General features: G+C 63.8%; 1 protein-coding gene across 1 annotated transcript; it reads right to left on the bottom strand.

The window, feature by feature from the left end:
* Positions 1-258: 258 nt before the first annotated feature.
* Positions 259-23,104, bottom strand: USP20 (ubiquitin specific peptidase 20). The gene is made up of 24 exons (XM_028127076.2): positions 23,018-23,104; positions 21,790-21,886; positions 20,854-20,907; positions 18,483-18,545; positions 18,023-18,154; positions 17,756-17,852; positions 17,251-17,320; positions 16,101-16,214; positions 14,565-14,643; positions 9,966-10,401; positions 9,482-9,622; positions 9,052-9,167; positions 8,688-8,860; positions 8,178-8,272; positions 7,507-7,540; positions 7,251-7,296; positions 6,331-6,511; positions 5,951-6,077; positions 4,682-4,851; positions 4,520-4,601; positions 3,713-3,821; positions 2,745-2,847; positions 2,059-2,130; positions 259-1,606 (listed from the first exon to the last, which is right to left on the bottom strand). The coding sequence occupies exons 2-24, from the start codon at positions 21,868-21,870 to the stop codon at positions 1,446-1,448; spliced, it is 2,736 nt and encodes a 911-aa protein (XP_027982877.2). The 5' UTR covers positions 21,871-21,886; positions 23,018-23,104; the 3' UTR covers positions 259-1,445.
* Between the last annotated feature and the right edge of the window lie 1,759 nt (positions 23,105-24,863).

Below are 24,863 nucleotides of genomic sequence, written 5' to 3'. Positions count from 1 at the left end.
AGCCTGCGGGTGTGTGGCCTGTCCCTGCCCTCGGTCCCGCAGGCCCACTCCTTGGAGCCGGGCTGGTCCGGGAAAGACGGGCGCTGCCTTCTCGCTCCTGCAGCCTCTCTGCCATCAGAGCCAGGCAAAACCCCTCCTGCGTCCCGTGTCCGTGTCCCATGTCCGTCCCGTCAGTCACCGGGGATGTCCCCCTCCCCCCCACACACAGCGGGCTTCAGGCTTCCCTCCCGTGATGGAGACACAGTGAGGGCTGTGGGAACACGGGTGATTTATTATGCATCTCGCACACAGACTACACGGCACAGACGTGGGCCAGCTTCCAGCCCGCACCGCGGAAGCTCCATGTCACGCACAGGGCAACACGCGCCATGGCCCTGGGGTGGGGGGTACCCGTGGTGCGGTAGCAGCTCTCAAAACACTGGGGTAAACGCCCAGACACCCAACGGGGGCTGCTCTGCGATCGCCGGGGAAGGTCCCACGTCCCGGGAGAACGAGGCCGCAGCCTGAGCTGCAGGGCTCTGCCCGCTGGGATTTCCGCCACATCTGCTGCTTCGGAGACTGAAGTCCACAGTATTTGGGGGCTCTGGTCCCAGGACCCGCCCTCCCCCCACTTCACTTTGGCCCAACGAGGTGAGCTTCGGGCCCAGCTGCTTCCTCCGTGGAAGCTGTGCTTGGAGGTGCGGGGCGCAGCGGCCTCACTCAGCACCCAGGGGACGCTCCCGGGCCACACCTCCGGCCGGGCCTGGCGCTGGGCAGGGCGCCTTTCTCTCCTGGCCGCCCTGGGAGCTGCATGAGCAGCAAATGACAGCAGCGAGAGCATCTGTTTGCCCACCGGTTCCTGGGGGCGAGTCCAGCCACTGGGGCGGCTCACAGCGCAGGGCGGGGGGCCAGCGGCCTCGGACACACCCCTCCTGAGTCGAGTCTCCAACCAGAGCAGCCCAGCACTCAGCAGCCTCTCTGACCGCGGGGAGGTGCGGGGTGAGGCGGGCACTCGGCTGTGTTCTGTGCGGGCCTCGGGGGCTGGACCAGGCACCCGTGAGAAATGCCCACGAAGCCGCAGCCTCTCCGACCCTCTGTCCCAAAGCCACGCTGCTGAGAGCGCGGAACCAAAGCTGGGCCTCCGCTGGCAGAGGCGGGTTGGGGACCCAGTGACAGGAGTGTGTGGGCAGGTCCGGGACGAAGACCCGCTGACCGTGGTGTGGGCCAGCCCGAGGGCGTGGACTCCCCATCCCAGCGTCGCACTGGGACCAACCACTCTGCCTCTAACACACCTGGGCTCGGCAGCCTCTCCTCCAGGGCAAACTCGCCCTCCCAGGGAGCGGGGCACAGGCAGGGCCCCTCCAGGGTCCTCCAAGCGCCTCCTGGGAGGTGTGCTCAGGGTCCCGGGCTCAGGGACATGGGGGGTCTCTGGAGAAGGAGGAGGGGCTCACAGAGCAGCCCGGAGGTCACAGGGCGCGGGTCTCGGCTTCGATCTTCTGCTCCCCGTGCAGGCTGTCCGGGTCCGGCGGCTGGGCCACGCCCTGCCGGATGGCGACCTCGGGGCCGCCGCCGTACCGGCTGTGCAGGTAGGCCCAGGTCTCCTCCGAGATCTGCCCGTAGTCGGCGCCTGGGCCCGGGAGGTGCCTGTCAGCGCGGGTGTCGCCCTCACACCCCGAGCCCCTGGACCCCCCCATGGAGCCACAGTCCCGGCAGTGGGGACTCGGGAGGGCCAGGCCCCAGGGACGGGAGGGCGGCCACGGGCTTCTGTGCAAAGCGGAGTGGAAGCCTCAGGGGTTTCTAGCACAACATCGGTTCTCGGAGGACCCGGGCACCTGCCTGGCCGTGGCCCCGGCTCCGGGGGGGAGAGGGGGGGCACAGGAAGGGCAGGTGGGGAGGCCAGCAGAGGGCCATGGAGGTGGGGAGGGGCCTCGAGGACCCACAGGGAGGCCGGGGCCTCCGCCCATCTGCTGGCCAGGCCTGGACTGGGGTGGCCGCCTGGCCTGATGCAGGGCTGGGGCTGGGGGAAGGACGGGCCTGACAGCCCACGGGCGGGGGGAGCGGGGCTGCCGAGAGACTCACCCGGCTTCAGCTGGATGTGGCCGCTGCCTTTCACCTGCGCGATCCTGCTGTTGTCAATGGGGCCGGGGGGCTCTGAGGTGACACGGCGCGGGCTCAGCACGCTGCCCAGCGGGAAGAACCCCGTGCCCGCCTCCACGGCGCCTCTCCCAGACAGGTGAGAGCGAGCCTCATGGTGTGCCTCCACCCCTGGGACCCCCAGAAGCCATCCTGGCCCGGGTCCAGCGTGAGTCCTCTCAGGTGAGGACCAGGGGCACAGATGCTCACCCACAGGCGGCTGAGAGGCCCCGGCCGCACAGGGACCTCCTGGGACTCGCACTCGCTCCTGACCCAGCGTTATGTTAAGTGAATCACATTAAGCGAAGGGCATTATAAATCTCCAACTGGCCCTTGGCAGAAGAGGCTCCCCAGCCCTGAGTTAGGGTAACAGAATCCCCAAAGGAAGGGTGGGCAGGAGGGAGCGGCAGCCTCCTCAGGGCATCAGCCGGAGAGGAGGGAGGGAAGGGGCAGAGCAGGGCCCCGGCCCCGGGCAGTGGGGGGCAGGACGGCTGCGGGAGCACCTGCCTTCTCTGCTCACTCGGGAGCGGGGGGGCACCTAAAGGGCCAGCGCAGCCTCCGGGGCCTCCTCCGTCCCCGGACACGCCCATCCCCGCGGCCCGCGGCCCAGGCCCTGCCCGCCCTGGACTCACCGCTGTCCTTGCCCTTGACGAAGGCCTCCCACTCGCGGAACCACTGCATGCTGATGCAGAAGATGACGCCGGGCGACTCCTCGGCCTGGAACGCCTTGTTCAGCTGGGCGGGGGGCGCAGGGGCGCAGGGGGGTCAGCATGGACACCCCAACACCTGCCCAGCCAGCTTCACTCCCACACACACTAGATACTCAGTAGGAGACGTAAACTCCCAGATGTCCAAGGAAGATGGACGTCCCGCGACCAGCTGCTTGGAGGCCGGCTGATCACACTTTGAAAATCTCAGCTGAGATCACGTGGCCGAGGCTGTTTCCCACCCAACAGAACTGGCTCGATCGTGAACTATCCCGGCCCTATCCTGTCTCCATGGCCACGGGCAGGGGGCCCTGCCGTGTCTTTTGCTCAGCCCTCCACTGCTGCACGACAGAGGCTCCCGAGCCCCCTCTTCTGACAGCCCCCACAATAAAGACCCATCCAGCCCGGCCGACATGGCCTGGGGTTGAGCGTCAGCCTATGAACCAGGAGGTCACAGTTCAATTCCCAGTCAGAGCACATGCCCAGGTTGTGGGCTCGATCCCCAGTGGGGGGCGTGTAGGAGGCAGTTGATCAATGATTCTCTGTCATCATTGATGTTTCTCTCTCTCCCTTCCTCTCTGAAATCAATAAACATATATTAAAAGAGAGAGAGAGAGAGAGAGAGAGAGAGAGAGAGAGAACCATCCAGCCCCAAACAGCAGCACCTTGGTCCTTTACCAGCTGCTTCACAGTACACCAGGCAGATGGGCCTGAACTTACACCCAAGCCCCCGGCCAGTAAGGCCCTCGATGTGGGCCAGGCCTCGGCCACTATGATCCCCCACAGAGCACAGCCTCCACGCAGGGCCCCTGGCTTGTCCTCAAGTCCCCACGTGACCCAGCGGAGGCTGGAGGCCGGCTTACCCCCTCCCCGCCCCCCGCCCCTGCATGCACCTTAATGAAGGTGTCGATCTCCATCCGCCTGCGCTTGGCCAGCGCCTCGATCTCCACCTGGCAGATGGAGCACACGTACAGGTGGTTCACCGCAGGCCCGCCCCCAAACCTGCGGAGAGAAACACGCAACCCTGAGGGAGGTGTCGGGGGGCAGGCCCGGAGAGTGGGTACTGCTCTCCGCTGGCCAGCCCTCCTCCCCGGGTGCCCTGGCCCAGTCTGTTCACTCCACGTGCCAGCGTGCCCACAGTCCCCAGCAGGGCGCCTGCCCAGGCCGGGGCGTCACAAAGGCCACACCAAAGTCGGCTTCCTCTCCTGGCCACTGGGCAGGGGCTGTGGGGGCTGAGCCGGCCCGGCTGGACCCTGAGGGGGGCTGCAGGTCCTTCTGCAGGTAGGAGCATGGGTCCCGCAGGATTGGGGCGCAGCTCCCTGTGGGGTTCTGTCCCACCCACAGGGCAGGGTCTGCACTGACTGCAGGTGGAGGGGGCACAGCCAGTCCAACAGGAGGCTGGGCAGCCAGGACCCCTCGGCCTTGCCTTCCACCCCGTCTGACCCTCTCTCCAGGCCATGGCACGTCCTGCCGGCCCGGCTGCAGGGGGACCTGGGCCTGGGCAGGTCCTCAAAGGGACACAGGCTCTTGGTCTTGATGAACTTGAACCCGGAAGGCCCGGGCAGCACAAGCCCCGGGCCACCTGAGCCGGGCACGGGTGGGGGAGGGACCGGCCAGCTGCCCTGCCCGCTCCCCTCTCCTGCCCCGCTGCCCGCGGCCCACACGGGCGCTGCCTGGAAGGGGCGGCCGCGGCTCCCTACCTGCTGTACAGGTGCTCCCACACGTTCTGCGGCAGGATCACCACCAGGTCGTCGATGTAGTGGTACTTGTTGGGCGGGATGCCTGCGGGGGAAGGCGCAGGGAGGGAGAGGTGGGGGCTCGGCCCGCCCGCCCTGCACCCCGACCGCCGGGAAGGCCCTCACCTCCGTGGGAGCAGAGGAAGGTGTGGTTGGTGATCGGCCCCGGCTCGGCGAAGGTGTTGAACTTGTTCAGCCATTCCCGGGACACGTAGAAGCGCAGCAGGCTGGGCTCCCGCATGGCGGCCAGGGACACCACCTGCTGCCGCTCCCGCACCGCCTCCTCGCTGCTCTTCCTGGCAGTGGGGAGACAGGAGCCGCTGCGCCTGGGGTCCCCTCCGGGGGCACAGCCACGCCTGCCCAGGGCTGTTCAGAGGCAGCCCCCCTCCCGGATCCAGCCTCCGGACTCTGACCGCCCGAACCCCTCGGCGATCTGTCACATCTCAGCCGCCCACCAGCCCTGCCAGAGTCCTGGCCACCATCGCCTCCCCGGGGACCACACAGAAGACCCAAACCCACCGTCTCCGGCTCCCCACATCCCCGCAGCCAGGGGGCTCTTTCTTAAAAACGTGAATTCTTACCCCTGGGCCTTAAAAGTCTTTCAGACCACCCTGGGCCCAGCAAGCCCTGGGGAGCAGGGCACGGGGTCCAGGCCCCAGGCCCCCCAACGCCCCTCCAGGCGCTCACCCGCCCAGGCGCTCACCCGCCCAGGCGCTCACCCGCCCAGGCGCTCACCCGCCCAGGCGCTCACCCGCCCAGGCGCACACCCGCCCAGGCGCACACCCGCCCAGGCGCTCACCCGCCCTGACGCACCCCCGCCCAGGCGCACCCCCGCCCAGGCGCACACCCGCCCTGACGCACCCCCGCCCAGGCGCACCCCCGCCCAGGCGCACACCCGCCCTGACGCACCCCCGCCCAGGCGCACACCCGCCCAGGCGCACACCCGCCCAGGCGCACACCCGCCCTGACGCACCCCCGCCCAGGCGCACACCCGCCCAGGCGCTCACCCGCCCTGACGCACCCCCGCCCAGGCGCACCCCCGCCCAGGCGCACACCCGCCCTGACGCACCCCCGCCCAGGCGCTCACCCGCCCAGGCGCTCACCCCCCCAGGCGCACACCCGCCCAGGCGCACACCCGCCCAGGCGCTCACCTGCCCAGGCGCTCACCCCCCCAGGCGCTCACCCGCCCAGGCGCACACCCGCCCAGGCGCTCACCCGCCCAGGCGCACACCCGCCCTGACGCACCCCCGCCCAGGCGCACACCCGCCCAGGCGCTCACCCGCCCAGGCGCTCACCCGCCCAGGCGCACACCCGCCCAGGCGCTCACCCGCCCAGGCGCTCACCCGCCCAGGCGCTCACCCGCCCAGGTGCTCACCCGCCCAGGCGCACACACACCTGTAGAAGAGGACGTACGCCTCAGCGCTCTGCACCACCGTCTCGTGGACCTCGGTGACGTACTGGTCATCGAACTCGTACCACTGCCCGTTGATCACGTTCTGGCAGTAGGCGATGTAGTGGCCGCCTGCGGGAGAGGCAGGCAGGTTACAGGTGCCCTGGGGAACGGGGAGGGGCAGGCACCGGGAAGTGCCCTGGGGAACGGGGCGGGGCGGGCACCGAAGATGCCCTGGGGAACGGGGAGGAGCAGGCACTGGGAGGTGCCCTGGGGAACGGGGAGGGGCAGGCACCGGGAAGTGCCCTGGGGAACGGGGCGGGGCGGGCACCGAAGATGCCCTGGGGAACGGGCGGGGCCGGGCCAGATGGGGTGCTGGACTCACTGCCCGCCGTGCCGTGGTGGCAGATGACCGAGAGGAGGTCGTAGGTGGTGATCTGGGACGTGCACTCCTTGGCCAGGAAGGGGCGCAGGTCGAGTCCCTCGAGGGGGAAGGAGACGTGGCTGCTGATTTTGAATGAGTACATCACCTCGTGCCGGAAGCGTTTCAGGTGGATGCACAGGATCTGGGGGAGCCGGAGTGTTGGTCATTCCAGGGCCGACCAGGGCCCGTCACCCCGGTCCCCTGACAGGGCCCGCTGTGCCCGCTCAGGTCCTGCCATCCAAGTAGAAACAGGAGAGCCGGCGGCTGAGCGCCTCCGAGGCCCCGGCGCCGCGGTGCCCACTGCCGATGGGAGGCCCTGCATGGAGCGAGCTGGGCGGCTCCCCAGGAAGGCGCTGTGCCGCCCGCAGGAGCTGTCCCTGGCAGCTGACCCCCCGACTCTGGGCCAGGTCCGCGGGCACCGCCGGGGCAGGCTTCTCCGGAGGCTCCGGGCCCCTGGGCGCCGCCGGGCCACGCGGGGGCCACGCTCCCTGCCCGGCCGCACGGGCCTCCCTGGGTTCGGCCCTGCCCGCTCCCGCCTCAGGGCTTTGCCCGCCCGTCCCTGCCCCACTCTCCCTCCGCGAGGCGACACCCCACATCCTCGGGGCTCATGCAGACAGGCCTTCCCGGACCCCCGCCGGCCAGGTCCCCGCCCCGCACAGCTGCCTACTCGGTGGTGCCCTCGGCGCCCCTACACCTGCCTCGTGGCGACGAAGGAGTGAGGCCACACAGAGGGTGCGAGTGACAGAGTGAGGGTGAGCCCTGCCCATCTGCCAGACCCCGGGGTGGCCCCTCCGCCATGCGCCCCAGCCCCCCGGCCTCCTTCACACACAGCCTCTGAGTCGGCGCAGAGGCCGGCGGGCATGGCGGGCTGCTCCTCTCACCTCGGGCAGCCGCAGCACCTTGCAGTACTTGACCCCGTTGCGCAGCCTGGGAGGAGAGCAGGCGACAGGCGGTGACGGCCCTGAGGGGCGGTTGAGGGCCCGGACGAGCACCCCGCCCCCCTGCCCCCCTCCCTCCCCGGTCACCTCTGCGAGGTCAGGATGGCACCGCCTGGGGAGCCCGGGGGCTGCGTGTGGAGCGGGTACCGAGCACAGAGGGTGGAGAGGGGAACGGGAGGAGCCAGGACCACACACTCACTTTTTACACCGCTCGCAGCTGTACATGTTGTCACCTAGGGCGGGAGAAGGCCGACACGGTCGGCGGGGGAAGGAGAGGCAGCCGTGCCCCAGGCGATGCCCTCCCTCCACAGGACGGAGGATGAGACCACGGGTCCTCAGGGGGCACAGAACGCCGCCTGACAGAGGGCAATGCCCATCTTTCCATGTAACGGATTCCAGCCAACTGGGCGCAGAGGAAACAGCCTCAACGCAGAAAGGCCACCTACGCCAAGCCCACAGCTAACACCAGGCTCCACGGGAAAGCTGAAAGCTTCCTCCACAGTCAGGACTGAGACAGGGTGCCCATCAGCTCCTGTTCAACAGGGGCCTGGAAGCCCAGGCCAGGCTCAGTAGGGAAACAGGAAAAGGACAGAAACGGGAAATACTAACAGCTGAGATACTTGCGAAAACCAAGTTCACGCTCAGCAATAGTCAAGGAAATGCAGGATGAGAGCGCGGCACCGCCTTCACCCACCAGATTGGTGAGGAGAGAAAACAGGGGGACCCCTAAGGGCCACCAGGTGGGGGACTGGGGACATGCAGCCCCAGGCCCAGCCCGGCGGGCAGGGGTGGGATGCTGACAGGTGAGTCCCAGAAACCTCGAACTGGATGCTGCCCAGCAACCCCGCCCACGCCAGCCCGCTCACTCACCCTTCAGCTCATCCGCAGCAAAGAAGGCAGCGAGGCAGTCTTCCAGGGTGATGACCGGCCCCCAAAACCAGCTGGGGGTACAGGACACCACAAACCTGTGGGGACAGACAAGGGGTGGCGGGGTGCTACCAGGGCCTGAGCAGGGTAAGAGGTGGGGACCTTCGGGCTGAGGCATCGTGACCCAGGGCGTGGAGCCAGCGGCGCAGGGTCCTGGGAGCCGGCCTCATCGCGCCCTGAGCCTCGCTTCCCTCGTCTGTGGGGGTCCTGACCACGCTGGCCGTCCTTGCTCACGCCTGTCCTTGCCTGCCTTCCAATCCAAGGGCCATCCCAGCGTGGACAGGGACACCCCCCACTTCGCTGACTCCCACATCCTTCACCTCCAGCTCCCTCTGCACTCCGCCCTCATCCCTAAAACACCTGGGCTCTGCTGTTTAAGGTCTGGGGGCTCCGGGCTGGACCAGGAAGGCGGGCTGGGCGGTCTCGCGTCTCCGGAGAGCGGCGTGGGCTTACCGTCGGATGTACTCCATGATGAAGGCGAGCCAGCCCTGGGCGGCGTAGCCGTCCCCGCAGGAGCCCGGCTTGGCCGGCACGTTCTGGTAGATGGCCGAGTGCAGCTTGGCCAGGTCCTCCTTGCCCGGGATGGGCAGGGACAGGTCCTGGAATGTCTCCACCGTAGTGGACACCTGTGGAGTCAAAGGTCAGCCTGGTCTCCACCTTCAGAATCCCGCCCTGCTCAGACCAAGCGGAGTCTGCACAGAGTCCCAGCCACCGGCGGGCAGGTGGGAGGCAGAGGGCCTGCTCCCCAACCCCTGCCCCAGCGGGGACCACTGAGGCTGCTGAAGGCGGGGCGCCCGTCCCAGCGCAGGGCACTCACCCGGTCACAGGTGAGACACTGCACGAGGCTGAGGATGGAGCCGTCGAAGATGTCGGAGATGACGCTGCGGTAGCGCTGCTCCTTCCGCCGCCGGCTGCCCGTGCTCGGCCCCGGGGCTGCGGGCACAGAGGGAGCTAGGTCCAGCCCTCGGGCCTGCCTGGGGCCAGGACTGGGCTCAGGCTTGCTTGGCCAGGACGTGGGGTCCAATCTCTGCGTCACATGACTAGGTCTGCACTCCACTCCTGGCGCCTGGTCATGGTCCGTACGATGGGGCTCCCCCACTCAGGTCCCAGTGGTGGTCGGGGGGGGGGGGTTCAGAGTCGCAGCCCAGCCCAGCCCAGCAAGGAAGGTTCGAACCCGGCGGCCACAGGCAGGACTCCCACTCCCAGCCCCGCTGCCCGCTGCCCGCCCTCCCGCCAGCCCTCCACACCTTTCTTGAGCACGTAGGCCGGGCCCATCCTCACGGGGCTCGCGCGAGGAGGGCTGCTGGCCAGCTTGGTGTGGCCCTCGTGGTGGTGGACGGGGCTGCAGGGCCGGGACGCGCTGCGCATGTGGGCCTCGTTGTCGGGCTCTGTGGGCAGAGAGGGGACTGTGCTGGGCCAGGGCAGCCAGCACCTCCTAAAGGGACTGAGGCCTGAACCGCCATGGGTCCCCCGTCTGTGCCCACCCAAGGGCAGGGCTCCAGGGCAGGCTCTGAATTCCACGCCAGCTTTATCAGCTAAATGAGTCTGGACCTATTATTTAGCCCATTTCTCACCCAGAAGTTGGGTCTTGTGGTAGAAAACCCCCCAGGGTGGTGGGGACACCGAGCGTGGCAGTGCTTGGCGCACAGTAAGTGCTTGGCGCACAGTAGGTGCTTGGCGCACAGTAGGTGCTGGACAAACGGCGTGGTTCCCTGAGTGGCCCATTGGTACCTGGTGTCCGGCAGGGGCTGGCGGACCGTGGTGATGGGGGCTGAGCCGCTGGGGGCCGGGGGTCCAGGGCGGTGTCCACGTCCGCGTCCTCGTCCACCTGCTCGGAGCTCGTGCGCTGCTGGCCCCAGGAGAGCTTGCGGTCCTTCATCCGCTCCTTCTCCGAGATGGCGCGGCCCGTCTCCTCGCCCATCAGCAGCTCCGCCTCCGCCGAGCCGGCCTCGCCGCGGCCCTGACCACCGCCCTCGCCCCTGTCGCTGCTGGAGTCGCAGGACAGGAACTCGTCCTCTGACGGGCTCCGGTCGCCCTCCCTCTTCTCGTCGGAGTCACTCAGGTCCGAGTCCCGGGCCTCCGTCAGGGCCGCGGCCACCGCCACCACCGGCTCCTTGAGCTCCTCGTGCAGCTGGTCCATCAGGCAGCGCAGGAACTCCTGGGTGTCCTGGAACCAGGGGCCGCGTCACCAGGCTCTCCCGGGTGGGACCTGCCCCAGCGCCTGCTGCTTCTGACGAGGCCGCCAGGCGCTTCCTCTGGCCCGTCCCGCTGCGCCCGGGGCAGGCGCGCTGATGGCCCCTCACAGTGGCGTCTGAAGCACCGTCCTAACCCCTTCTGCTGAGCACACGGAGGCTCGGAGCGGCTGGGCCTCCCCGTGGCGCAGCAGCTGTCAGGTGGCAGAGCCCAGATCCATCTGGCTCCCAGCTGGGGCTCTTCACCTGTCGCTCGGCTTCCCACTCAGCTGGGGAGCACAGGTGTCACGTTTAGCCAGTGGGGTCACCTTGCTCCTTAAAGGAGGGGACACTGGGGCAGGCGGGGCGCCCATGGAAGAGGAAGGTGACAGAGACACACGAGGGCTCAGCTGAGTTCCGCAGGGAGCACCACCACCTGCAGGCCAGGCCTCTGGTGTCCCTGCGCTCCCAGTCCTGCCCAGGCCCCGCCCTCCCTGCTCCCCCAGTCCTGCCCAGGCCCCGCCCTCCCTGCTCCCCCAGTCCTGCCCAGGCCCCGCCTTCCCTGCGAGGCCCCGCCCTCCCTGCTCTCCCAGTCCTGCCCCGGCCCCGCCCTCCCTGTGAGGCCCCGCCCTCCCTGCTCCCCCAGTCCTGCCCAGGCCCCGCCCTCCCTGCGAGGCCCCGCCCTCCCTGCTCTCCCAGTCCTGCCCAGGCCCCGCCCTCCCTGCGAGGCCCCGCCCTCCCTGCCCTCCCAGTCCTGCCCAGTCCCCGCCCTCCCTGCGAGGCCCCGCCCTCCCTGCTCTCCCAGTCCTACCCAGTCCCCGCCCTCCCTGTGAGGCCCCACCCTCCCTGCCCTCCCAGTCCTGCCCAGGCCCCGCCTTTCCTGCGAGGCCCCGCCCTCCCTGCTCTCCCAGTCCTACCCAGTCCCCGCCCTCCCTGTGAGGCCCCACCCTCCCTGCTCCCCAGTCCTGCCCAGGCCCCGCCGTCCCTTCGAGGCCCCGCCCTCCCTGTGCTCCCAGTCCTGCCCCGGCCCCGCCCTCCCTGTGAGGCCCCGCCCTCCCTGCTCTCCCAGTCCTGCCCCGGCCCCGCCCTCCCTGCGAGGCCCCGCCTCCCCTGCTCTCCCAGTCCCGCCCCGGCCCCGCCTTCCCTGCTCCCCCAGTCCTGCCCAGGCCCCGCCTTCCCTGCGAGGCCCCGCCCTCCCTGCCCTCCCAGTCCTGCCCAGGCCCCGCCTTTCCTGCGAGGCCCCGCCCTCCCTGCCCTCCCAGTCCTGCCCAGGCCCCGCCTTTCCTGCGAGGCCCCGCCCTCCCTGCTCTCCCAGTCCTACCCAGTCCCCGCCCTCCCTGCGAGGCCCCGCCCTCCCTGCCCTCCCAGTCCTGCCCAGTCCCCGCCCTCCCTGCGAGGCCCCGCCCTCCCTGCTCTCCCAGTCCTACCCAGTCCCCGCCCTCCCTGTGAGGCCCCACCCTCCCTGCCCTCCCAGTCCTGCCCAGGCCCCGCCTTTCCTGCGAGGCCCCGCCCTCCCTGCTCTCCCAGTCCTACCCAGTCCCCGCCCTCCCTGTGAGGCCCCACCCTCCCTGCCCTCCCAGTCCTGCCCAGTCCCCGCCCTCCCTGCGAGGCCCCGCCCTCCCTGCTCTCCCAGTCCTACCCAGTCCCCGCCCTCCCTGCGAGGCCCCGCCCTCCCTGCGCTCCCAGTCCTGCCCAGGCCCCGCCCTCCCTGCTCCCCCAGTCCTGCCCAGGCCCCGCCTTCCCTGCGAGGCCCCGCCCTCCCTGCTCCCCCAGTCCTGCCCAGGCCCCGCCCTCCCTGCGCTCCCGGCCCCGGCCCCGGCCCCGGCCCCGCCTTCCCGGCCCCGGCCCCGCCTTCCCTGCAGCAGGAGAACAGGATCTACCTCCCGCAGACCCAGGCAAGACTGGGACTGAGCTCTCACTTCAGGTCTCCAATCACAGTATTCACGCTTCTATCCTGTCGCCAGCCCAGCGGGAAGCCAGGGCAGCAAGGCCCCTGGCACAGCCTGGCCCTGAGCCCTGCCGAGCAGCATGCACACAGGAGGTGCTTTAATAAGGCGGGCGCCACGCGGTGGCCAGACCCAGCCCAGCACCCAAAGCCTCACGTGGGACCTGGGAGGGGCCTCATTCCTGGGCTCCAGCAGGGAAGGGAGGGCTGGACGAGGATTTCCTTGGTCAAAATGCTGAACTCAGAGATCAGAGAAGCGAACACCACCTGCCTCGCATTCGGAGGGAGGAGACGTGTCCGTGTGGGGCACTGGGAGGTTGAGAAGCAGGCCCTCCGTACGCCACCTACTGCCCTTCCTTTTAACAAGTGCTCGGTGCCAAAATCTCAAGCCACGGGAGAGCGTGGCAGCACCCCGGCCACAAGAGCCCTCGTGTGTCTACGCTTCAGACTCAGAACTGTCCCGGCTCCGGTGGATCGGGTCCTCGCGGAGAGCCCGAGGGCCAGGCCGCGCCTGGACAGCAGGAGGGTGCCCCGAGGGATGGGACGGCTCAGCGAGGCCTGATCCCACCCCTGCCACCCTGTGCTGTGTGACCTGGGCGAGCTGCAGACCTCCCCGAGCCTCGGCGCCTTCCCTACTCCCTGGGGTGAGGCAGGGCCCCTTTCGGAGAGCGCTGGGGGTACGCAGGGCTGTACCTGCAGTGACCACTTCACAAATGCCTCGGTCCCTTTAGGAGGTGCTGGCTGCCCTGGCCCAGCACGGGCCCCCCTCTGCCCACAGAGCCCGACAACGAGGCCCACATGCGCAGCGCGTCCCGGCCCTGCAGCCCCGTCCACCAGGGGCTGGGCTTTGATGGCTGTGTGGCCATCATCACTCTCCAGAGAGGTGGAGTTCAGGCAGCGCAGGGCTCCCCAGTCAGGAGCCTGGCGTCCGAACAGCTGAGGGTGCGAGGAGAGGAAGGCCCGGCAGCCCTCACCTGGGCGGGGATGAGCGGCAGGGCGGGCGGTCTGAAGGCACCCCTCTCTTCCCGCTGCTGTTTCTGGCCCCCATGTCCGGGCAGCAGGAACAGCAGCCCAGACAAGCCCCGCTCCACCGGCAAGCCCAGCGGTGAAAGCCCAGCTGTGGGGCCGGGACCTGGACCCCCGCCGGCTCAGGGCTGAGTATGTATGTGGCTGCATTCTGCTTTGTCATTTAAAAAAAATATAATTTTTTTTTATTGATTTCAGAGAGGAAGAGAGAGAGATAGAAACACCAGTGATAAAGCCCAGCTGGTTTGGCTCAGTGGATAGAGTGCCAGACTGGGGACTGAAGAGTCCCAGGTTCGATTCCAGTCAAGGGCACATGCCCTGGTTGTGGGCTCAATCCCCAGTAGAGGGCGTGCAGGAGGCAGCCAATCAATGATTCTCTCTCATCATTGATGTTTCTATCTCTCTCCCTCTGAAATCAATAAAAAATGTATAATTTTTAAAAATTATATTTAAAAATAAATAAATAAAAGAAACATCAATGATGAGCCCGGCCGGCCTGGCTCAGTGATTGAGCGTCAACCTATAAACCAGGAGGTCACAGTTCGATTCCCGGTCAAACACATGCCTGGGTTGCAGGCTCAGTCCCCAGTGGGGGGTCTGCAGGAGGCAGCCAATTAATGATTCTCTCTCATCATTGATGTTCCTACCTCTCTCTCCCTCTCCCTTCCTCTCTGAAATCAATTTTAAAAAAATTAAAAAAACAAAAAGGAAACATCAAACCCTGAATCGAACCCGGGATCCTTCCCAGGCCAATGCTCTATCCACTGAGCCAAACCAGCCAGGGCCATTCTGCTTTATCTTGGCCCCGTGATTTCATGCAATAGAAGATATCGGTCTCAAAGGGGTTCTTTGGATTTACAAAACGTGTAATCGGCTGTTTACTTCAATAAACATGGACCTTGCCCGAGGTTCGGGAAAGGAGCAGCCACGTGCCGCTTGAACGCAGGGCTGAGGCGGACTCTGCAGCTAGACCGCCTGCGCCCAAGTCCCCTCCACACGTACCAGCCGTGGAACCCGGGCAGGTGTGTGGCCCTGAGCCTCAGTCTCCCCAGCGGCCGCGTGGGCTCGGCGGCGAGAGGACCCCCCACAGCGCTCGGCCTCTGCCGCGCTCTCCACGCTGGTCTCGGCGTCAAAGCCAGGCCTGGTGGATAACGGCCCTGGGTGTCCCCGGGCCGCTCAGACGCCTACCTGCTGGGCGTAGCCTCGGAACATCGGGTTGACCAGCTTGATGCCGTGGGACAGGCTGGTGGGAACCACGTAGCTTGGGCTGTAGGAAAACCAGACCATTAGTGCCGGTGGCCTGCCTGGGCTCCCCATCCCCTGAGGGGTGACAGGCGGCCAGCAGTGGGGGCCAGACTCAGGGAGGGGTTTACCACGCCTTTGGGGGGCGGTGACCCGCCAGGAGCCCCAGCAGGCTCACACATCTCCATGGTCAAGAAGGAAAAGGTCGCCCGGCTGGCGTGGCTCAGTGGTTGAGCGTCGACCTATGAACCAGGAGGTCATGGTTCGATTCCCGGTCAGGGCACAGGCCCGGGTTGCACATGCCCGGGGACATGCAGGAGGCAGTCAGTCAATGTTTCTCTCTCTCATTGATGTTTCTATCTCTCTCTCTCTCCCTCTCCCTTCTTCTCTGAAATCAATAAAAATATTTTTTTTAAAAAAACAAGGAAAATATCAAGTCATAGCTACACCAGGCAAAGGGCTCCTGCCTGGAAGGCGCCGAGTCCCGCTAGTCCATGACAAGCCTACTTTAAAGCTGTTTCATTCCAAAATATCTACCGTGGTTTTTCTCATTTCAGAAGTAAAACACGTGTGTTACTGGAGACTCGGGGACAGCACAGGGACAGTCAGTACTGTACTCAGTAGCTGTGGTGCCAGGCGGGCCTGGGGATGGCAGGGGATCACGCTAAGTCATGTAAGGGCCTGAGCACTATGTGTACACCTGACGCTAATGTAACACTGAATGTGGACCGTAACTGAACAGTAACAAAAACAGAAAAATTAGTAACAAAAACAGAAAAATCTGAAACTTCAGGAACCCCTAACAAGGAAACATGACCACCCAGGGATAGCTACATTAAGGTTTCTAGATTTTCCCAAGAAAATAGATACATATACAAAATTATATTCAATGTATACACTTAAACAAACGTACCTTCTTACAACATTGGAGTTGTATTACATCACACTGCTTTGTGTGTTTTTTTTCTGTTTTATATGTATTTTTTACTTTTGCATCATATTGCTTTGTCATCTGCTTCTACACTTAATATATTTCTCTGCTCTCATTTTAAATGATTTCCGGTTTTGACTTTTTCTGGAGAAACGGGTCTAATCCAAGCTTCTGGCCTCTAAGTTCATTTCACGGAGCTAGAGCGCCCGCTGCCACCTATGAGGCCCCTTCCCACGTGCGGTCGTGGCTGAGACCTAGGCGGTCACGACGGGCGTCTGGGCCTCGGCACGCACACGTGAAAAGCGGCCGCCGGCTGGATCGGCACCAGGTTCAAATTCCAGCTCCATCTCTCGTAGCTGTGACCTTGAGCAAGCTATTTCAACCTCTCTGAACCCCCCTTCCCCCGGGAGTGAAATAGCTGGCGATGACTTCCGCCTCGCGGGGCTGCCTGAGGCGTTGCCGGGAGGGCCGAGTGCTTAGGAAGCGCTCCCTGCGGCGGAGAGACGATCCGGCCCCACACAGCTGCCCCAGTCCGGCTGTCACTCACTCACCGTTTCCGGTGCCAGACCTCGGACACCAGCTTCTGGTAGCTCTTGCACAGCGCGGGCTTCTTGTCCGTGCGCACCAGGCCGCCGCACTCCAGGAAGAACTGGGTCAGCGGAGGGCTGGGACGGGCGGGGCGGGTCAGGGGAGAGAGGCAGGGGGGCACCGGTGAGAAAGCTGGGAGGAGAGGCCAGAGCCTCCTGGGCAGACGAAGAGCAGGATCCCACCGGGTGTGGGCCGGATCGGTCCCCCCAGATTTCTATGCTGGAGTCCTGACCCCCGCGCCTCAGAAGGTGACGGTATTTGGAGGGTCTTTACAGAGGTGATTCCGGGAAGCCGAGGTCATGGGGTGGGCCTGGCCCGGGTGACGGGCACCCTCCTGAGAAGCGGGAATTGGAGGCAGCAGCCCTAGGGGAGGAGCCGTCTCGGGAGGCCAGGCAGAGGCCCGGAGAAGCCAGCCCTGCCCGCACCTCGGTTTCGGACGTGCGGCCTCGGCGCGGAGGGGGAACAGCGTGCCGCTGTCTAGTTGTCTAAGCCCCTGGCCGGTGGCACTCCGCTCTGCGGCCCTGGCGGACTCATGCAGCCCTTTCCTCTCCCAGGGGAGGGGAGCCCCCACGTTAGGGCTGGTTGTGTGAGTGAGAGAGCAGCGGCACCTGCCCCTCCCGTCACCCGCTCTCTGGAAACTTCCTGAGCCTGAAGACATCTCCCCTACCCCCCTTTTCCTTACGCTTTTAAAACTGATTCCATTCCACAAGAAGCAGACATTCCCCGAAGAAAAACTAGGAAACACGGATCAGCAAACCATGATCATCGACCTGAACCCTCCCACGTGAAGACAGCTACTCCAAAGACGGGGTGCACATCCTCCCAGACTCCCCGGACCTTTTAAGTTGTTCCCAGTAAACCACGGGGCGAGGCGCGTCCTGTCCCCCCCGCCACACACACACATCTGCTACCTCCTTTCCCTGAATTCGGAGGCGGGGTCACTGGGTCACGGTGCGTGCGTGTTTTTAGGGGTGCTCATTTGCTTTTAGGGGTTTTGATGTGTATCCACATACAGGCGCCCGTGGGCATACGCAGCACAGCTTGGGGGCTGCCGCTGCTACTTCCGGGGTCCCGGGCACAGCTCCGGCCCCTCGCGGGGCGGGGACAACCTACCAGTTGGACAGGGCCTGCAGGGCGGCGTTCATGTAGCAGGAGTTCCCCAGGTTCTTCATGCCCGTGAGGCCTGGGGACAACGTGCAGGGGAGCGGGGTGAGCGCCTGCCCCGCCGGGCCCTGGAACCCGCACATTCACACGGAGATGCGCCGCCGGGACGCCAGAGGAGGACACGGGGCTGGTGTTCCCCCCAGAGTCCGCCAAGTAAGTGAATGTGGTTCCTGCTCACCGGCTATGATGACCCGAGTGCATCAAACGGGACAACTGTGCCCCACCCGCCGCCCGCACAGTCCAGCCACTGGCCGTGCAGAGGGGCCGCCTTCCCGGGGCCACACGGGGAGACGGGGCAGGAGGGCTGGGCCTCCGGGACTTGGCTGGTGGCTGCACGCCAAGGGAAGCTAGCACGCCATGCGGCATCCGACACTCGGCCCAGGCCCGGTGCGCGCACCCTGCCCAGAGCGGCGGCCTGGCCCGGCCCACAAGCACCCCAGTTTGGGGCCGTTACCTCGAGGTTTCAGGTCATCGTCCTCTGACTCGGACTCCCCTTCGTCGGCCACGGCAATGGGGACGGCTTTCAGAGGGTGGGAGGGCAGCGGAGAGTCCTGAGTTCAAGACCCAGAAAGAGAGAAAGAGGGGTGAGGGGGCCGAGGGGTGAGGGGGAGGCCCATGTGCCCCCGGAGAAAGAAGTCCAGCCGCCCAGCCTCCAGCCGGGTCACACGGCCACGCCCTCAACACGTGTAACCAACCAAAGGGACCCCACGGCACCCCTCACCTGCTCGAAGAGTCGGGGTGAGGCGGCCGGCAGGGGAGCCGCCAGCCGCTGCTCCGGGAACACCTCCTTCTCGCAGGCGTAACACCACACCCGGAACGTGGTCAGGTTCACGGTCAGGTTGTGCTTTTGTGCCTGGAAGGCAAGATCCAAAATCAGGCCCGGGAGGCAGTGACTGGAGGAGCCAAGCCCACATGGGGCCGCCTTGATCTCAGCTCTCAGCACAGGCCCCGTGGGGACAGCGGCCGGGAGCCGGGTCTGCTCACCCTCCAGCAGGAATGCGGGGCTGCCCGAGCCAGCATGAGCGGGCACCGCATTAGCTCCTGCGTCTTTGCTGTGATCGTTCCCATTTTATAGACACAGCCTCGGAGGCGCAGAGCGGGCAGGGGAGCTGGGAGGCGGCTGGGCTGGCTCTGAGCTCTGGGCCGTCTGACCGCGAGCCCCTGCCCCGGCCGCCACTCACCTGCGCATGGATGGTGCTGTGGTCGGCGAAGGATTCTCCGCAGCCAACGTAGGGGCAGGCCACCTGGGAGAGGGGAGGAGAGTGGGTGGGCCTGGCCAAGAGGGTGCACCAGCCGCATCCCCCACCTCTGCCCAATAGGGAGGCCCTGCCTGCAGGAACACGGGGACACCCTCGAGCTCCCCGAATGGCCTTGTCTCTGAGGGAGGCGGGCAGGGCACCTGGGCTACTGCGCTCCCGCAAAAAGCCCCGCAGGGCCACAGCTAGTCCTGGGCTCAGACCCTCTCTGCCTCCACGTGCCCCTGTCCATCACACTCCTGAAGGGCCGGTGACTGGGACCCACATTTCTGGGGGGGATGCTGGATGGCGGAGGCAGTGGGGCCCAGTGTGTCCCAGGAACCCGCCGTGTGGCCAGCATGGCCCCGATGACCCTGCCTTGGATCGTGCCCTCTCCTCTCCCGAATCTCTCCATCCACCAAGGCCCAGCCCAAGCGCCTCTCCACGGGGCCTGCACCCAGCGGAGGCAGCTTCCCCTCCAGAGCGCCTGGGGGTGTCCCCCGGGGTCAGCCCTGCACAGGCTGGGGACTTCCAGATGCGGCTCTGTACCTGTCTCTCTGGGGACTGGGGCTCCCAGGAGGTAGGACCGTGTCTCGAACTTCCTGCTGCTCCGTACCCCCCCCCCCCCCACCCCCCCGCCCCCCGCCGCCCTGGCGCCCAGACCAGGCCCCACAATCTACTTTATGCTGAGTGGCTGCAGTTCCGCGGGGACCCTGTCTTCTGGGAAGACTTGAGCTGTTCTCACCCCTCAAGCTGCCTTTTTCTCCTACTTGTATTTATTTTAAAGAGATTTTAAGTAATAGTCATTTTAGTATGATTTTAAAATACATGTGTAAAAATTTTGAAAAATATTATAAAATTAGAGAAAAAGTTAAAAGTACCCATAATTCTACCACCCACTGAAAACTGTTAAGTCTTTTTTTGTTTTGTTTTTTATTTAAATCTTTTTTGTTGAAAGTATTACATATGTCCCCTTTTTTCCCCATTGGCCCCCTCTAGCCAGTCCCGCCCCCGTCTCCCCTGCCCCAGGCCTTCAGCACCCTACTGTCCGTCCCACGGGCCATGCATCTATGCATACAAGGTCTGTGGTTGATTACCTCCCACTTACCCACCCTCCCCCACTTCCCTCTGAGATTCTGCACTCTGTTCCATGCGTCCATGTCCCTGGATCCACTGCGTTCATCAGTTTATTTTGTTCATTAGCTTCCACATATGAGTGAGATCATGTGATTCTTGTCTTTCTCTGCCTGACTTATTTCACTCAGCATGATACTCTCCGGGTCCCTCCATGCTGTCTCCGGGGTAAGAGAGCCTTCTTTTTTACTGCTATTTAGTAATCCATGGTGTAAATGTACCACAGCTTTTTATCCATTTGTCTACTGATGGGCACTTGGGCTGTTAACAGATCTTAGCTATTGTAAATAACGCTGCTATGAACACAGGGGTGCATACATTCTTTCTGACTGGTATTTGGGGTTTCTTGGGGTATATCCCTAGAAGTGGGATCACGGGGCAAATGGCAGATCCATATTTAATTTTTTGAGGAAACTCGATACCGTTTTCCATAATGAAAACTATTAGTCTCTTTAATAAACAATAATAATTAAACACGACCAGGTTTTACTGGATACTGTCTATGGCCACACACCCTGCTAAGCCCGTCACAGGCATCGCCTCCCCAAATTCCACCCCAACACCACGCGGCGGACCGTCATCGGTGTCTGGGGCCCCGCTGTATGCGACGGGCTGCTACTACAAGTGCCAGGGCCCCAAGCCAGATGCCGACGCAAGGCTCGCGGGCAGCTGCACGGGGAGAATCCTGCCTCTCATGCAGACAGGACCGTCTGGTCCAGAATCTTCTCCCACCTGCTTTTCCCTCTTGTCTTTTTTTTTTCTTAATTTTCATTTTTTTAATCCTCACCTGAGGATATTTTTCCATTGATTTTTAGAGAGTGGAAGAGAGGGGAAGACAAAGAGAACTATCGATGTGAGAAACACATCGATTGGTTGCCTCCTGCACGTGCCCGACCAGGGCCCGGGCCGGGAAGGAGCCTGCAATGGAGGTATGTGCCCTTGACTGGGAATCGAACCCGGGACCCTTTGGTCCACAGGCTGATGCTCTATCCACTGAGCCACACCGGCTAGGGCCCCTCTTGTCATTTTTAATGGCTGCCAAGGCAGCCAGCCAGGGACTCGCTGACTCTGGGGCCCTCTTGGTGTGGGATCTGCCCCTGAGACATCCATGCCCTGTGTCCCCGCCCAAGGACCCGCATGGGGGACGGATGTTCACGCCCCGGCACCTACAGGGAGCCCTTACCTGGAGACAGGCCCACAGGTTCGGCCCAGAAACACCGCACGACTGACAGGTTCCCTGCGAGGGAGGAAGGAGAAGCAGCAGAGGTGACGGGCCGTGGAGACCCTCCGGAGCCCGGCCCGCTCCAGCGGGGGGAGCACACACCGGCCTCTGCTGACTCCCGAGCCCCACAGGCCTGGGCTCGAAGGCCCTGCTTGCCTCGGGAGGGCCCTGAGCAGCCCCCTCTCTAGATCCAGTTCCCATTTTACACCTCAGCGTTGGAATTGTGTTTTACGATGTGCCTGCAGACACGTTCTGTGATATCATTTGAACCTTTGACCCCTGACTCTGCAATCCCATCACCCCTCTACTCTTCCCTGGCTCCCATCTAGGCTCCGGGCTCCATGGAAAGGGGTGGTCGGGGTTGTGCAGTCACAGTCTCTGCCTGTGACTTCGCAGAGTCTGGAACAAATGAGACCACCAATGCCTTTGCTGACCCCAGAAAACACCAGGTGGCTGGTGGTCCGGGTGACAGAGCCTTCTCCCTACCAGTGTCTCCCCTTCTGGCCCGAGTAACAGATGCGTGGACTGGGGCTGAGCGCTCAGCCAGCCAGCTGCAGGCTTTCTCACCCCCACCCCCACCCCCACCCTCACCCCCACCCCCGTGATCATGAGCTCAGTCCCAGTTAATGGGATGCCAGCGAAGTGGCATGTGCTCGGCAGCGAATGGACAGAGCGTCCGTGCTCCCAGATGGACTGGGAGGGGGCGGCTGACGGCTGCTGGGACTCGGCCTCGGAAGGCACCGGGAAGGCCTCCGAGCAGACGCCAGCCTTGCCTCTTGGACAGAAGACGGGCGAGGCTGGTGGGAAGGCAGCTCTGCTGCTGCTTCAGGCACGCTTGTCCCCAGAAACCAGAGGCCCTGAGCGTGGGCCTCGGCCGCACCATGTCGGAGCCTTTACCTTAGATTTGAGCAGCAAGTCGTCCTTGGTCACCTCCCCTAAGGAGTCCAGGTGAGGGCAAAGGTCCTTGGCGTCCCCCATGCTGGCCTGGTCTCACCTACAGGAACACAGAGTCCCAGGTTAGACACGGCAGCCACTGCCAAAGGGAGGCGGGGAGGCCAGTGGTTAAGGGCAGGACCTTGGCCTTGAGTCCCAGCTCAGCCACACCATCAGCCGGCGAGCGAGGGAGCTACTTAACTTCTCCGAGCCTCACTCTCCTTGCTGGGAAGTGGGGAGAAGAGAACACCTCCCCCTGCCTGCTGGCGCCCTCACAATGGCTGTGGGAGGAGCTGAGAGCCCAGTCAGCCCTGCGGGTTGTGCCGATGCCACCTTCCTGGCTGTGCTACTGAGCTACAGACACACCAAGCTGTGGCCCACTGAGGGGGCTGGGGACTGGTCTAAGGAAAGGCAGGGTCCTGTGTCCACTGGAGGGGGGTGGGCCCCAGGCCCCGCCCAAATGGTCGCCCGGCGTCTCAGACTCCCAGCCCGAACAGGAGCTGCTGGTGCGGATTAGATGCCAGGTGCCAGACTAAGCTTCCCATGCGTCATTTCCTCAAAAACTTGCCCAGCGCCCGGCTGGTGTCGCTCAGTGCTTGAGTATCGACCTATGAACCAGGAGGTCACGGTTCCATTCCCAGTCAGGTCAGGGCACATGCCCGGGTTGCAGACTCGATCCCCAGTAGGGGGGGTGCAGGAGGCAGCCGATCAATGATTCTCTCTCATCATGGATGTTTCTATCTCTATCCCTCTTTCTCTCTCTCTCTCTGAAATCAATTAAAAAAAAACATTTCTTTTTTAAGACCCAAAACCTTCCCCAGCAATCTCGGAGGCGGCGGCGGTCAGCCCAGTTTCACGGGCTAGGGAGGGGCTCCTCCTTGTCCGGGCCTCACGGGTAGGAGGGCTAGAGCCCAAGTCCGTGGGACTCTTAGGTCCCAACTCTCATTCTCCCTAACTTACTGGAAATGCAAACCCGGGAGGAAATCGACAGAACTAGCGTGCAGTACCCAGCTTCAACAACTAGTTCACGGCCAGCTCTCTCTGCTTCCTCTCAGCCTCAGATATCACATCATTTCCTTCGTGTTTGTTTTTCTAAATGAGGACTTCAAAAAAGAAAAAGAAAAAGGAAAAACCCACCTCCCTCCGTGGCCTGTGCCTAAGAGCACACCTGAGTGGGGAGCCTGGGGCCTACCTCTGCGGACAGCGACACCCCCAAGAAGCAGCCGATCTCCACATTCTCTGTCGACAGCCGCCCGTGGTGGGCTGGAGCGCGAGGCCTCTGGCAGGGAACCTGGGGGACAAACTGGGTACTTCAGGTAGTTCCGTTGTTTTAAAGTCACTCAGCACCGACCCCTGGGCCAGGGGCCCTTCGCCAGTCACCGCTGGGCCTGGCCTTTGTGATTCTGAGCGGAGACACCTTCCAGGGTCTGCAGGAGAGGGCCAGGGGCCTCTCCAACTGCTGCTCCCTGTGGCTGCCAGGAGGGGAGGCTCAGTCCCTCTGCACATGCCTCTGGGACCCTCCGATCATCCTTTGAGCCTCCCAACTCGACCCTGTGCTGCTCAGAACCCCTGACCCCCAAGTCTTGAGCAACCACAGCAAGCATGTCAAACTCAAAGGCTAACACGCGCCAAATAAACGAGGCATGCGGCCCGCGGGCTGTGAGTTTGACATGCTTGAACCACAGGCTACAGGCACACGACACCACTGCTGCCTTCCTGGCTGGGCCACAGCCTTCCAGATGCGGGCACTTCAAAGAGGGGGACAGAGAGGACGGAGATAGAGACGGCCAGCCCTGCTTCCGGGTCCTTGGCTCTCGTCGCTGGCAAGCTGTGTGTCTCTAGAGAAATCACTCAGTCCTCAGTGTCCTCGTCCACGAAGTGGGACAAAGGCAGCCATAGGGTTACTGGGAGGGCGGGGAGACGGTGCACAGGAAGGGCAATGACTTCTGATCCCGTGTTCAGGGTGGCTCCGAGTTTGCATTTATCTGCACAGCAAGATGCTCAAAAAAGCCCGGCCGGCGTGGCTCAGGGGCTGAGCATCGACCTAGCAACCAGGAGGTCACAGTTCGATTCCCGGTCAGGCATATGCCCGGGTGGCTGGCTCGATCCCCAGTGTGGGGCCTGCAGGAGGCAGCTGATCAATGATTCTCTCACCACTGATGTTTCTTTCTCTCTCTCTCCTTCTCTCTTCCTCTCTGAAATCAATTTTTTTAAAAAAAGAATGCTCAAGAAACATTTAGCACCGTAACTCGTGTTATGATCACGCTTTGGAAATCAGGAACCGGGTTGGTCGGACTGTAAGTCACGTGCCAAGGGGCACCTTCCATCAGCTGTTCACTGGAGCTCCATTGCCCAGGGCACCCGGGCCGACCAGCCCCGCCAAGAAATGTCAAGTGTGACACACAGCAGGTGACTGGTGCGTGGCGGTTCTGATTCTCCCGGCTGCTTTCTAAGATCCAAGCTCACCTCCTAGAGCTTCTGACATGAAAGCAAAGCCAGGAAGCGGAACCCCAGGGAGTGAAGCCAACAGCTGTCCTGTCCCCAGGCAGCCAGCATGTCTGCTTCCGACAACCTGATTCCCTTTCTCCGCGCAGCGGAGACACTGTTCCAGATAGAAGGCACCAGAGACAGGACAAAACTGGGACCTGGGTTAACGAGGTAAAGGGTATTAGCGGGGCAACTGACGAATTTGAATATGGGTTAGGTACTAGAGGAGAGTGTTTGCTGTGGACTGAATTGTACCCCCCAAAATTTACATATTGAAGCCCTAACCCCCGGCACCTCAGAATGTAATCTTATCTGGTGACAGGGTCTTTAAAGAGGCAATTAGGTTCCAAAGAGGTCTAGAGTGGCCTGAATCCAGTCTGACTGGTATCCTTCTAAGAGAAGGAAATTTGGACACACAAGAAGGCACCGAGGAAAGACCCTGTGAGAACACAGCAAGCAGGTGGCCGACAACAAGCCCAGGGAAGAGGCCTCAGAAGAAACCAAATCTCTCTCTTTAAAAAAAAAAAATATATATATATATATATATAATT

This window comes from Eptesicus fuscus, chromosome 15 (genome assembly GCF_027574615.1).
Source record: "Eptesicus fuscus isolate TK198812 chromosome 15, DD_ASM_mEF_20220401, whole genome shotgun sequence".
Lineage (NCBI taxonomy): Eukaryota > Metazoa > Chordata > Mammalia > Chiroptera > Vespertilionidae > Eptesicus > Eptesicus fuscus.
Note: the sequence above shows the minus strand (reverse complement) of the source record. Positions and strands in the feature narration are given on the sequence as shown.